This window comes from Papio anubis, chromosome 11 (genome assembly GCF_008728515.1).
Source record: "Papio anubis isolate 15944 chromosome 11, Panubis1.0, whole genome shotgun sequence".
Classification (NCBI taxonomy): Eukaryota; Metazoa; Chordata; class Mammalia; order Primates; family Cercopithecidae; genus Papio; species Papio anubis.
The window spans coordinates 99,468,878-99,484,132 of record NC_044986.1 but is presented as its reverse complement, the minus strand read 5'-3'; the positions used below and the strand labels follow the sequence as shown (position 1 = coordinate 99,484,132).

General features: G+C 40.6%; 1 protein-coding gene and 2 non-coding genes across 20 annotated transcripts in view; 1 reads left to right on the top strand and 2 right to left on the bottom strand.

The window, feature by feature from the left end:
• The window catches only part of ABI1 (abl interactor 1), a 112,376-nt gene that overhangs the window by 30,018 nt on the left and 67,103 nt on the right, over positions 1-15,255 (bottom strand). For all 18 annotated transcript variants that reach the window (XM_003903482.5, XM_009214130.4, XM_009214127.4 and 15 more), the window contains exon 3: positions 319-495. In XM_003903482.5, the coding sequence (XP_003903531.1) occupies positions 319-495 (177 nt within the window). The remainder of the gene's footprint in view (positions 1-318; positions 496-15,255) is intronic.
• On the top strand, positions 12,268-12,414 carry LOC116269591. Its single transcript, XR_004177211.1, has one exon. It is a non-coding gene; the product is annotated as a small nucleolar RNA SNORA57 (small nucleolar RNA).
• Positions 13,801-13,907, bottom strand: LOC116269652. The gene has a single exon (XR_004177259.1). It is a non-coding gene; the product is annotated as a U6 spliceosomal RNA (small nuclear RNA).

Below are 15,255 nucleotides of genomic sequence, written 5' to 3'. Positions count from 1 at the left end.
TGTAGATTTTTATTTTTAAATATTCAGTAGAGAAAGAAAGACATGGAATTCACAACACAAATGGATAATATTTATTTGTCTAGGATTTATGGTTTAATAACCATTTCAAATTTTAATATCATTTTTAGTATAGCCTATTCCACTGATAAAATTACACCCCAACCTTAGTAAAAATGCATATTAAAAATTGTATGAAAATTATAATGCTAGTTGCTAAAGAGAATCTATTAATTACAATTATCTTTATCACAATATTTCCTATCCAAAATATTTACGGGATATGCAAATTAGTTTGTTTATGTAATATAAAATGCTTACCTTGACACCATGGCCCACATCATCCAGAACTGTGTAATCGATGGGTTTCCGAATATACCTTACAGGGCGCTCCATATTCGCAGGTGCTATTATTTTGTGAGTTCTTGACGTATTCTTATTTGTTGTCAAAATACCAATCTCTCTTCGAGCCACTTTCTCTTTATGAATATCCACAGTCTATATTTTAAATTTGAACAAAACAAGAAAATATTATTTGGCATAATATATTTGCTATCCATATACATTGGACCATATTTAGGATGGACCACAGGACTGTACACCACATGTCTATTTTCCAGTGAATACTATTAAATTATATTAGGCTAAAAGCAGAGAATGTTTAGTGGTGGTTTAAAGCACCAACTAATGTAATGGATTTGATTTTAAAACAATTCTCTGGAAAGCAGTTTTCTTTCCTAACAATTTGGTATGTGGGCCAGGCATGGTAGCTCACGCCTGTAATATCAGCACTTTAGACCAAAGCAGGGGGACTGCTTGAGTTCAGGAGTTCAAGACCAGTCTGGGCAACATGGCAAAACCCTGTCTCTACAAAAAGTACAAAACAGCCAGGCATGGTGGCATGCACCTGTGGTCCCAGCTACTGGGGATGTGAAGTGAGAGGATCGCTTCAACCTGGGAGGTGAAGGCTGCAGTGAGCTGTGATTGTGCCACTGCACTCCAGCCTGGGCAACAGAGGGAGACCCTGTCTCAAAAAAAGAAAGAGAGATTTGGTATGTGCAGAAAGGGAAAGTTGTCCTGGTATGAGTAGCTGACACTTTATTTATTCAGCGTGATGCAGAATCCCCCCCATACACACCCCAAAAAAAGTAATTACAACACAATGAGGCAAGTGCTATAATGACACATGCACAGTTCATTCAAAATTACTATAAAGGTGCTGAGAACAAGACAACTAACTAGGTTGAAAAGGTTCATTTAAAGGCTTTAAGAGTACGTAGGTTTCAAAGGATAAACAGGAGTCAAGAATTGGATATGAAAAATATTAAAGGCAGAGAGAATAACATCCTGCAGAAAAAGGTTTAAGAGAGAAAAATGGTAAGAGCAGATATACACTGTCAGCAAGCAGCCTAGACACCTGTTTGGCACAGCCTACCTAGGACTGGCCTACAAGGTTTTTTAAAAATTTTTTTTAATTTAGCTGCCAACTTAAAACTGGACAGTAGCCAGCACATGAGAAATAATTATACAACCGCTCAACAACTTAAAATCCAGCTTAATAAGGAAGTGATGACAAATTTAAATTGAGTGGCATCATCACCTCTGCATTTTAAGAAGATCCCAGTAGCAGAGGTATTGAAGATAGAAAGAACAAGACTACAGAGAGTAAAACCAACTAAGGGGCAATTATGGTAGTCTAGGTGGACGAGGCCAGGATAGGAACTGAAGCAGGAAAAAGTGGGGGCGGGGTGGGGGGGAAGGTACTCCCAGGGAAAAGAACAGTTCAATGTTATGCTTGAACCAAATCTGTCACAATTCTGTCTTATTTTATCAGAACTTTTTAATTGAGAAAGAACTTCTAATCAAAAATGCTATCCCAATTCCAAACCAAGATAGATAGAGACACCTCTCCATGAGTATCTATCATTTCTGTACATCTTGTGAGAAGATGCACTAACTCCCTTCGTTCTGGATGTTTATAGAGTAAACAGCCTTAGAAAATAAAGCATCTCCTTAGAAAGCAAAGGCAGAATTGTTTACTGTCCAATATAATAAAGCTAATGTAACCCTCCAGGAGAAAGGTTTTTTGCCCATTATAAAAGATGTGGTCCCCTAAATTGAGAGTACTTTTTCTCTAATGCACACAACTGTGTATGCAAAGGCATCACTTTGCTCTTTGCAGTATCCTGGGGAAACTGGGGCTGTTTTCTAGCACAAATGCTGACACTCTGGCTACTAATATTGCCATGAGTAATGATGTCCTTTGTTTCTGATCCAGGAGTCTCATGTCTTCCAAAAGAATCCATGAAACTGTGGTAGGCTAACTCATCAGTTAACAAGGATAAATCTCGGGACCGTCACAATTTTCAATTGTTCTGGCAATGAAAATAGAATGCTGATGGGGACAAAGCTTTCTAGAAATGGAAGGAAAGACCAGTTAGCAGAAATTGAGAAAAGTCCACGAGAATCATTAACGAACATGTTGTCCATATTGTATGGTCAACCAGGCAATGAATGATCCTCCACTTTACTGCCTGTTAATGAGGCTAAAATGAAGTTTCAGGATAAGTACCAGGAAGTAGACAGATTCAAAGACAACAGCCTGAATGATGCCCTGGTTACTGTCAACACTTCTGCGGATGGGAGGACTTCCTTATCAAGCTGACAGTCAGCCTCAGCAGGTGTGCCTCGTGAAATCTTCCAGACTAAGATTTGTCAGGAAGAGGGAGACGGGGGCACATAAGGTTCTGTTTCCTTTGGACAACAGTTACAGAGACATGCATCTACACTGAGTTTGAAAGTAAGAAAATTTGCAACCATTGTTGGCAGAGCCAAACAAATCTTTAGAACTTTGGCTAGTTTGCTTGGAAGATGAGGAACATGTAGTTACATTGTTCAGGCATGTAATGCTTGTTAAAGAAGAATGGCATTTTGCTGGCTATCTTAGTGCTCAGCTCCTACTACAGTCTACCTTGCCAACATTCAATCCTTTCAAGATGACTACGAAGGGCCTCAGCATTTTCTGGTGGTACAACCTGTCCACTACAAGGAACCTTTGACACTCTTGGGGAAATTTCCCTAAGACAAACTCCCTTGGACACCAACCAGTCTACAGACTCCTACTGTACTAGATTGGGTTTAAAATGAGGATCAAGGTGATTCACTGGAGAATCAGAAACTAGCTCAAAGAATCTAGATAATTCTTGCTGTCAGTCCTGCAGCCTTAGAAAACTCCAGTAGCCCTAGTATTGAAATCAAGCAAGAATTTAAGAGATCTTATCTTGACATTATCTTAACAATGGAGCAGCAAAGAGCCTATATTAAGGTGAACTTCTAAAAAATGATGCCATTGTGCAGTTCAAGCCCGTCAGCCAAAGGGTACAAAACCCATTTCCCCCACCAGAAAGTGACAAAACTGTAGCTGTTCGATCAATGTGTTCCCAAACAGAAATGGATACCGTCCATAATGATGACCTTTTTTGTGTGTGTAAGACAACATCTTGCTCTGTCACCCAGGCTGGAGGGCAGTGGAACAATCACGGCTCACTGCAATCTTCAAATTCTTTCACTCAAGCAATCCTCTGACCTCAGCCTCCTGAGCAGCTGGGACAACAGGTGCATCCCACCATGCCAGGCTAATTTCTTTAATATAATTTTTAGTAGAGACGAGGTCTTGCAGTGTTGCCCAGGCTGGTCTCGAACTCCTGGGCTCAAGCAATAATGATCTTGCACAGAATACAGGGTTTTGGTTGGACCAAAATTACCTCAGGTTTATTTTACTGATCAGCACACAGCTATAGCACCACTCAAAACTGAAAGTAAATGTCTCTTGTTCACTGGTACAAAGCTACTCTCTCCCAGCCTCCCTCATCCCTCAACCTCAGCTGCTTTACAAAGAAAGATGATTAGGAGTGGGGCCAAGTTCTCCAAGTTCCCAAAGGAGACTAAAGATCACACACACCTGGGTAGGCTGCATAACTTTGGGGAGAGCACAGATTCAACATTTTACGGTTCTGTTGGATACAGGAGCCCAAGGCACCTTCATACCCATCCTGCGGAAGAATAAGTTACAAGCTTCCAATACTGAGGTCTGGGAAGGGTTCAAAATAGGGAAGGGATGCTACTGTGACCTTTTGGGTGGGGCTCTTTGGACCATTCACTGTACTGTTTGTGGCTTCCACTGCTGAGTGTCTAGTGGTATTGATATTTTACATGCTGAACTGTGAGTGCTCATAAGCTCCAGGGAGATCATGCTCACTGTCAAGAGCCCATGTAGAAAGGCATTAGTAAGTCTGGGGCCCCACATTCCTTATGACCTGTTTGAGTACAAGTCTGTGCATACATGACTTTTCTGAGTAGACCCTCTGGCAAGAGGAACAACCTCTTCTGGAGGTGACTCGTGGGTTTGGATTCAATGCCTCCCTGACATAGCTACTAGGTATGCCTCTTTTGAAAGGAGAACGAGTCAACTCAAATGCAATGACTAACAAAGTGGGAAAGGCCCAACAAGCCTCTCTCATCACATGAACTGATAATATTCAAGAATGCAGCCAGTCTGGCCCCTAGGGCATCTCAGCTTTACGTGAAAAAGTAGCAGCTTCTCCCTTTATGAACATCTGATCTTGCATTCTGCCACCTAAACCAAATCTGCTAGCTCAGTGAGGCCCTTGATTCACAAAGGTTCCATAAATGCCTGGGCCTGTTTCACTGATTATTCAACTAAGCTGAGACCCTGTGGTGCCTAGTGGGCTTTAAACTCCAGTGCCCATAATACAGAACTGAAAATGGGTGTGGTTGCTTTGTTCCACCAGCAAAACTCAAGGACATTCTCACAGATCTGGCCAATATTCCCCTTGAAGCCTTGTTATATTTTTACTGACTATCAGGCTATTACCAACAGCCTAACTATTTAGTCAGTCACTTGGAAAACTACAGAATGACATATTTAAGACTGTCCATAAACCATGGAGATCAATTGTAATTGCTGATCAAACCATCTGGGTCACTAATACAGATGTTTACGGTAAGAGTCCATTGTCTGATTAGACCAATTATAATCAAGCTACTGATCAAACTGCACTGTCAAGGCTGCTACCACTGCTGCTGGATCCATCATCATAGAAGACACAGAAACACATCTATCATCATAGAGTGGATACAAAGTAAAAGACTCTATGTTCCTGATGCAGAGGCTGCCACCTCATCCCAGACTTGTGAGTCCTGGAAAAGGACTCATTTGTCTCATGGTGAGCGGAACCACATCACATGCTAATGGCAGATTGGTTGCATCAGACCTTTGACAACCTTTTTCAGGCTATCAGTGGTGTCTCACTGTTGATGACACTTTTCCAGGGTCTGGTACTGCTATTCTAGTTCAATCAGCTGACTCCAGCCATACTATTGCAGTCCTTGACACTAATCTGTGTCCTATTTTTACTTTCCACATCATTTGCAATCTGACAATAGGTACACTTTTTATCACAAAAGTCACTCAACAGTGAGCTGTTAGTCAAGGTATCTGATACTCTACCATCCACAAGCATCTTATATTGCTTAGTGCTGTAACAGCCTTATCAGAAATCATCTCAAAAAACTCAACAACAACAAAAATAAACCCGACTCAAAAATAGACAAAAGACTTGAACAGACATTTCTCCAAAGAAGACAGGCAAACAGAAGCTGGGCATGGTGGCTCATGCCTGCAATCTCAACACTTTGGGAGGCCTAGGCGGGCGGATCACAAGGTCAGGAGATGGAGACCATCTTGGCCAACATGGTGAAACCCTGTCTCTACCAAAAATACAAAAATTAGCTGGGCATGGTGGAATGTACCTGTAGTCCCAGCTACTCAGGAGGCTGAGGCAGGAGAATCGCTTGAACCATGGAGTCAGAGGTTGCAGTGAGCCGAGATTATGCCACTGCACTCCAGCCTGGCGACAGAGTGAGACTTCATCTCAAAAAAAAAAAAAGAAGACAGGCAAATGGCCAATAAGCACATGAAACGACACTCAATATCACTCATCATGAGGGCAATGCAAATCAAAGCCACAATGTGACACAACCTCACAACCACAATGATGGTTACAATCAAAAAATCAAGATGTGGAGAAACGGGAGCCCTTGTGCACTTGCAGTCACTGTGAAACATAGTATAGTGAGATTCCTCACAAAATTAAAAACAGAATTAGCACACAACCCAGCAATTCCAATTATAGGTATATTCCCAAAAGAACTGAAAGCAGGGTCACCTAGCAGCTTTATTCACAACAGCCAACTATCCATCAACAGATCAATGGATGCACAAAATGTGATACATACATACTATAGAATAGTATTTAGACTTAACAATGAAGGTACTTTTGATACATGCTACAATATGGATGAACCTTGAAGACATTATGCTGAGTAAAATATGCCAGTCACAAAAAGACATATATTGTATGATTCCATTTATATGAGGTAACTAGAGTAGTCAAATTCATAAAAACAGAAAGTGGAGATAGTGGTTGCCTGGGGGAGGAAAGCTCAATAGACACTTGTTGTTTAATGGGCATAGGGTTTAATTTCTACAAGATAAAAAGAGTCCTAGAGATTATTAGTTGCTCAGCATTGTAACTGTACTTAACACTACTGAACAGTACACTTAAAATGGTTAAGATGGTAATCATATATGCATTTTGCCACAATTTTTAAAAAAATTTTAACCATCTCAAAAGATTTCTGAGTATACCTCTGTCACCTCCTCCTGGTCTACACAGGAGTACAGCAGTTTGGTCGCTAAATGTGGCTGTCTCCAGGAAGAGAACAGCTCCTGGCCAATTGGGATTCCACCCTGACCATTTCTAAGCATGATGCTTCTTTCTTTCCTCTAATGGAAATCCCAGGCTAGCTTGATTGGTCTACTCTCTGGGTGGCAATCCAGTCAAAAGGAGGTCTTTGGTATAAACTTAATTCAGGTTCAGCCACCTGGAATTGACAATCTGGATTTTCTTGCTGGATTTCCTTGGTCTTAAATAATAATGACCACTTAGTTAAGTATACTGCTTCCCCTAGGGTGGCTCATGTGGACTAAAGTAGGAGACATAAAAGGGTCGCTGTAAGTTTAATAAAAAGGACCTCTGTCGCTCTTGCACCTGGCCCTTCCAGACAAAAGGTCTGGGTTTGAGTCAGAGATGACTGGAAAAAAGGTAAAGCTAGCTACTGGAATGGGACACACTGATTTTGTGGCAGTCGAAGGGGTACAACAACCCTGTCTGGCACCTGTGGGGAAACACCTTAGATGTTGGGAAGGAAAAGGAGGGACATTAGTGATCTGTCTTTTAGAATCATCCCTCACAAAGGACATTTCTCTGCAAATGCACAAAACCTCAAATTTAACTGACTACTGGGTCTGCCCCTACCCCGCCACACAGTTTTGATCACTACTCAATCATCATTCTCCTTAACCACACAGTCTCTCGGAAGCAGCAGAAGATGGTCCAAGCTCCCAAATCTCCCACACGAAACACCTGTCCATAACTTCAGGCATCTTTTCAAGGCACAGTCATTTCAAGGGACAGATGAATGCCATCAAGTTGGTGGCACAGATAATAAATAGGACAGATTGGACTGACTGCCTTCAGGCAGTCTCTCCACAAACAAGTACTAGAGAAGTATTCATACTGAACTCGGAACCCTAAGGCTTACCAGCCATCAGGGAGGCCACATTGGAGAAACTATCAGCCTGTGCCCTCTGACTTAAAAGTAGGTCCCACATAACTGGGAGGTGGGGGTGGGGGAGCGTGTCGGAGGGGCAGAAGTAGGACAATATAAACAACACATTCTTTATAGGCACACAGTCCTTGGGAGTGTTTCTTGATTGGAAGTCAGGCATTGCCTCCCTTCAGAAAATGTGATGACTTGCACACCAAGGGAATAATCGCTATAATGGGAGTCATCCAATTAGAAAAGTTTGTTTGAAATTTGTTCCGGACTTGAGCTAAAGCAATCGACGACATCACCTTGGGCCTAGAGGCATTCAGGACAGTCTCAAATCACTAACCAGGATTGTTACAGATAAAAGAATAGCCCTACACTACCTCTTTGTAGACCAAGGCCAAATCTGTGCTATATATTCTGCAGTAACTAGATTAATGCCTTGGGCCAGGAGTAAAGTCAGAGCAGAAACAAAGAGAAAGCCACCACCTGGCTCTCTTAGATAGACCCTAAAGGTTTATTGCATTTGTTATGTTGGCTGGGTCTCGGACCCTGGGGAGCATAATTGAAGTCAATATTGCAGTCTGGCCTCATCCTGCTATCCTGTTGATAGTAACTTTAATGAAATGTGTTATAAGAAAAACTGAATGGATCTGGTCCCAGGCTCTGTCAGTGAGACTAATCAGAGTGACCAGTGAAGTTGTATAATCACGGGAAGGAAATCTTACCAGAAGCCAAGAAGGTATAGAAATGAAGGTAGAATACTGTTGGAAGGCAATTATACTTGAGTCTTTCATGTTTCTGTACCTGTCGTGAGTAGAGGGACTGATTCCTTTTATTCCATACCAACTTGTTACATATGTTTGTATTATATAAGGAATGGTCTTCAGGGATCAAGAAACAGTGTCTCCCTCAGGAGCAAAAGGCAGGTTTGTTTGCTGTCTAGTACAATAAAGATGTCATTTCCAGTGGGCATGGTGGCTCACGCCTGTAATCCCAGCACTTTGGGAAGCGAGTGAGGCAGATCACCTGAGGTCAGGAATTCAAGACCAGCCTGGTCAACACGGTGAAATTCTGTCTCTACTAGAAATACAAAAATTAGGTGGGCACAGTGGCGCACACCTGTAGTCTCAACTACTTGCGGGGGTGCTGAGGCATGAGAACAGCTTGAACCTGGGAGGTGGAAGAAGTGAACCAAGTGCAGTGAACCAAGTGCAGTGAACCAAGATCATGCCACTGCACTCCAGCCTGAGGGACAGAGTGAGACTCTGTCTGGAAAAAAAAAAATTGTCATCTCCCTCCAGGGTGAATGAAGGTCAGGTAGGCTTACAACTTACTACCTATTATCAAAGTTTGGGTTCCCTAAACTGGTAGTCCCTCTCTTGTAACAGACTGCAGTGCATTACAGGAAAGGCATCACCACATGCATCACTCGGCCCCTTTCACCTTCCTCTATGGAGCAGTGGGTTTGGGAAACCGGCACAAATGCTAACGCTCTGGCTCCCGTTATTCTCATGAGTAATAAAGCCCTGTGTCTCTGGTCCAGAAGTCTTCTGTCTTCTACCAGCATCTACAAAAGACGTTAGCTTGCATGGAGGACAAAATCTGACTCTTAACAGTTCTTGAAAAAACTGTTTTTATAGTGAAACAATTCACATATTCTGACCACCCCCATCCCCAAGTAATTCCGAGGATTATCTGATACAATCATTGATTCATTGATGTTACAAAATGTAAAGAGCCACATTTTTGTAGAATGCCTCTCTACACTTTTTTTTTTTTTTTTGGACAGGGTCTTGCTCTGTCGCCCAGACTGGAGTTCAATGGTACCATCTCGGCTCACTGCGCCCTCTGCCTCCCGGGTTCAAGCGATTCTCATGTCTCATGACTCCCAAGTAGCTGGGACTACAGGCATGTGCCCCCACACCCGGCTTATTTTTGTATATTTTGTAGAGATGGGGTTTCACTATGTTGGCCAGGCTGGTGGCAAACTCCTGACCTCAACTGATTTGCCCGCCTCAGTCTCCTAAAGTGCTGGGATTACAGGCATGAGCCACCATACCCAGCCTCTCCACACATCTTTTAAACTCCTCCCTTTTCTAATAGGTCCCGCACTAGTATAAATTTTAGCTCAATTCTGCTCAACACAGAATTAAGTTGAGGAATCCCTAACTCCATAGAGGGGAAAATACTGAGACTTCATTGGAAGTTGGAAAAGATGGACCAGTATTTACCTAGGTTTGTTTCTACCTCTCCCAAACACTCATTCTCTGTCTCCTTTGTAAGGTCATCTTACAGTGTCTCCAGGTTCACTTTCCTCTTTATAACCCCTAAGCAAATTCGTCCACATTCAGGCTTAAATTACCATATATACACACAAACTTCTATTTATCTATTCAAGAACGCTCATCTAAGCTGTAAGTTCATGTATAAAACTGACATTCTCTCAGATATTTGAATGGTACCTTAAAGTGAACGTGTTCAAAATCAAACACACAGGCCACTCAATCCTATTTCAATGTTCCTACTTCAATTCTCTATTAGTTTATGTAAGTCAGACATCCAGCATTTACTTCATGTTTAATTTTACTAAATCTTGTCACATTTACCTTTAAATACCAGAAATCTGTTTCTAACACTTTAATCCTACTCAATCTACTACCATCTCTCACCTTGGCTATTGCAACAGCCTTCTAATTGGTCCACTTGTACCCAATCTGGCCTTTATCCAGTCTGCTCTCTATGGTGTAACCATGGAGAGCTTTACAAAAGAAGTAAACTTGAGAAAACAAAATTATTATGTGTACATTTCACCTGTTTAAACCCTATTAAAAGAGCATCCCACACGGTCCCCAGTCCTCAAAGGAAAACTTAATTCAAAATGTCTTGTTCTTTCCCTATTTTTCTCAAGCATCATGGAATCCACAACTCTCCTCCTTAAAATCATCCTTTTTTCACCCTTCCTACTTCACTCACACTCTGCAGAATTATTCAGGACACGATTTCAAATTACTTGAAAAATTATACTCTGGTCTACTCCCTCTCCATTCTCTCAATTCTGAATCATAAAAGTCCAAAAGACAACACGTCCAGCAAAGCACAACCCTCCATATGGCAGGGTGAGGAAATAAAGCGGGTAGAGAAGAAGGGAACAGGTTTGGAACATTTGTCTAACAACAGCATGCATATGTTCACCAAGCGAGAGTTAGCTTTTTCAGCGAGACTAATTCTTTCTCATACTTGAATTTCCTTACTTTCACACGTTTTTCTTCAACTTTACATAGCAAAAGCAGCAGTCTGACATTAAAAAATAATAATAATAAGCTTTTAGTCTTAATATATGAGAGTCAAAATCAGAGTAACCCCAGTTGAGAAGAACTAGATGGCCCAAGAGATTACCCTATAGCAATCCTTAGACCCACTCGTTTTAAAAAAAAAAAAGCACGCAAACTTGAAATTAGAAAATTATGTTTGAATACTAACTCTTTTGCTTACTGGATATAAAATTTTATACAAGTTTTAATTAATTAAAATTTCATTTTGCTTATAATATTTGGCTCTGTGTCCCCACCCAAATCTCATCTTGAATTGTACTCCCATAATTCCCACATGTTGTCAGGGGGACACAGTGGGAGATAATTTGAATCACGGGGTCGGTTTCCCTCATACTGTTCTCATGGTAGTGAATAAGTCTCACGAGATCTGATGGTTTCATCAGGGGTTTCCACTCTTGCATCCTTCTCATTTTCTCTTGCTGCTGCATCCTGGCATGATTCTTAGGCCTCCCCAGCCATGTGGAACTGTAAGCCCAATTGAACCTCTTTTTCTTCCCAGTTTCAGGTATATCTTTATCAGCAATGTGAAAACAGACTAATACAGCTTATATAAAATGGGAATAGCATATTAGAAACTATAACATTGCTTGATACAAAAAAGTACTAAAAATTAATAAATCTGAATCTTATTTATCAAACTATCCAATCTACAACTCTGCAATTAAGATAAAGCATTTCTAAAATATGAATATGAAAACATGAATGTATCACATTATGTATTTGAAATATGATGAATGTGATTTAGGTTCCAATCTCCAGTTTTGCCACTGGCAATACAATTTTGAAGAACTCCTCAAAGCCAGTCTAATAAACATTAAGATACCAGCAGTTTGAGGCCGGGCGCAGTGGCTCACGCCTATAATTCCAGCATTCTGGGAGGCCGAGGTGGGTGGATCACGGGGTCAGGAGATCAAGACCATCCTGGCTAACACGGTGAAACCCCATCTCTACTAAAAATACAAAAAATTAGCCAGGAGTGGTGGCGGGCATCTGTAGTCCCAGCTACTCAGAAGGCCGAGACAGGAGAATGGCGTGAACCCCGGGAGGCGGAGCTTGCAGTGAGTCAAGATTACGCCACTGCACTCCAGCCTGGGCAACAGAGCCAGACTCTGTCTCTCTCTCTCTCTCACACACACACACACACACACACAAAAACACAAATACCAGCAGTTTGAAAACTCAACTGATTCCAAGGTAAACAAATGCTAAAATTCATGTGGGAAAAAAAAAAAAAGTGGATCCTCATTTTCTTGACAGGAACTGGGCATGTAGTCCTACTCCCTGTTATGTACAGAGGCAAAGGGAAGAGCTCCGGCCCCCCTTGGCATGTCTTTGGTGCCATGCAGCTTCCTGTCTGCCAGTTCTATCCTCAAGCACCAGGACACCAGCGAAAAGGAAAAAGAAAAAAGAAAGTGGATCTCAGAGGTAGGGGTATCAAAAGTACTAACTAGAGAAAAGATAACAACCCAAAGACAAGTTCTCAATAAATGAAGACCATGCTTGATGCATCAGCACCTGAAGGAGAAAAGACAAAATCAAAATAGAATATACATGAAACAAATTTGGAAGTAACCAATAGAATGAACATGTACAGGGGGAATCACCTTTTAAAGCTTGAATACATACACACATTTGAATTACATATGCTTTATATAATTCGAAGCTCACAAAATTCAAGAAGCATAACAAATGATGGTGTTTCCATTTCCTGGCTAAACATCAAATGACAATAAAAGACATTGTTTAACTACTCCCCTGTTCAGTTTCGAAATTATGCAGTGGTTCACAAAATTTTTAATGTGAGGGAAATGTACACATTTTAAAAGGGATTTTCTGTATTTATTAATATTTTATGTTTTTATTTAACTTTTAAGCTCAGGGGTACATATGTAAGATGTGTTACTTTGTTGCATAGGTAAACATGTGTCATGAGTGTTGTTGTACAGATTATTTCATCACCCAAGTATTAAACCTAGTATCCACTAGGTTTTTCCTGATCCTCTCCCTCTTCCCACCCTTCACCATCTGGTAGGCCCCAGTGTGCACTGTTCCCCTCTATGTGTCCATGTGTTCTCATCATTTAGTTCCTACATATAAGTGAGAACATGTAGTATTTGGTTTTCTGCTCCTGCATTAGTTTGCTAAGGATAATGGCCTCCTGTTCCATTCATGTCCCTGCAAAAGACATGATCTCATTCTTTTTTGATGGCTGCATAGTATTCCATGGTGTGTATGTACCTCTTTTTCTTTATCCAGTCTATCACTGATGGGACATTTAGATTGATTCCATCTTTGCCACTGTGAATAGTGCTACAGTGAACATACATGTGCATGTGTCTTTATAACAGAACAATTTATATTCCTTTGGGTATATACCCAGTAATGGGATTGCTGGGTCAAATGGTATTTCTGTCTCTAGGTCTTTGAGGATTCACCACACTGTTTTCCACAATGGTTGAACTAATTTACATTCCCACCAACAGTGTAAAAGCGTTCCTTTTTCTCCACGACCTCACCAGCATCTGTTATTTTTTTGACTTTTTAATAATCACCATTCTGACTGGTATGAAATGGAATCTCATTGTGGTTTTTATTTGCATTTTTTAATGGTCAGCGATGTTAAATTCTTTTTCATATGATTGTTGGACGCGCACGTATGTCTTCTAAGAAGTGTCTGTTCTCTGTTCATGTCCTTTGCCCACTTTTTAATGGGTTTTTTTTTTTCTTGTAAGTTTAAGTTCCTTATAGAAGCTGGATATTAGACCTTTGTCAGAAAAATGTGAAACACTTCATGAATTTGCATGTCATCCTTGCACAGGAGGCATGCTAATCTTCTCTGTATTGCTCCAATTTTAGTGTACGTGCTGCAGAAGTGACCACTTATGTTGTATTTTTATCACATAAAATGAAATTGTACTGCAATGGGCTGGTAAAAATGACATAGTTATAGTTAGTCCAATACAAAGCAAACAAAGCCTCTGAATTTGGGTAACGCAAGAGGCGTAATCTAGAGCTAATACTGGCTGTGCTCAGTGACTCACACCTATAATCCCAGCCCTTTGGGAGGCCAAGGAGAACGGATCATTTGAGTCCAGGAGTTCGAGACTAGCCTAGGCAACATGGTGAAACCCCGTCTCTACAAAAAATGCAAAAAAATTTGCTGGGCATGGTGGCACACACTTGTAGTCCCAGCTACTCAGGAGTCTGAGGTGGGAGGATCTCCTGAGCCCAAGAGGTTAAGGCTGCAGTGAGCCACAATCACACCACGGCACTACAGCCTGGGTAAGAGTAAGACTCGGTCTCCAAACAAAAAAAAAAAATAGAGCAAATACAATACAAGTGGAAAACTCTTTTGGCAGACTCAATATGACAAGCAAAAATCATACCAAGAGTTGTGAGAGAGACGAATGGCAATATGGAACATAAGATAATCAACAGGAATATTCTACAATAAAAATCACTAGAGCACCCTGAATAAAACCCTAAAAACTCTCTCCCCTATTATATTTTACTTCTAGTTATAAATAAGAAATAAGGAAACAGTGAGATAGGAGTTTGAAAGAAAAACCTGGAAAAAAAATTAAATGGTCTTCAAACCCAGATACAACACACCCCCATCTACTCACAACCACATATGCACCCAATCGTCCCCCTTCTATCCCATGTTATCTTGATACCAAGTCTTTCCAGACTGATCTATGGCTTCAATGCATTCCAATAAAAATGCCAACAGAGATTTCCAAGGTTCTAAATTTATATGGGAGGGCAAAGGGGAAGGAATGGCTGAGACATGGTCTAAAAGAAAAATAAGAAGGGAGGAGGGTAACTTGCCTCTTGAGATATTATGAAACCATAGTAAAGAAGATAGTAGGGTTCTTACAGGGTTAAATAAATGGACCAATACAACAGAAGAGAGAATTCAGAAAAAAAAAAAATCATGCTTATAAGGAAATTTGGTATCTTACAGTGATAGCACAGAAAGAAAGAATGTATTATTTGAGTAGAGCAAATATTTTGCCATATAGAAAAAAACACTGAAAATGGATCCCTACCTCAAACCATAGGAGAAAACTAATTCCATATCCTTTAAATTTAAATGCAAATAAATGGCATATTTATACTTGCAACATTATACATTATATACATTAATGAGAATGAACAAATTACTAATGAATGAACTATGTATATGTAATATGGATAAATCTTAGAAATTATAATGCTGAATAAA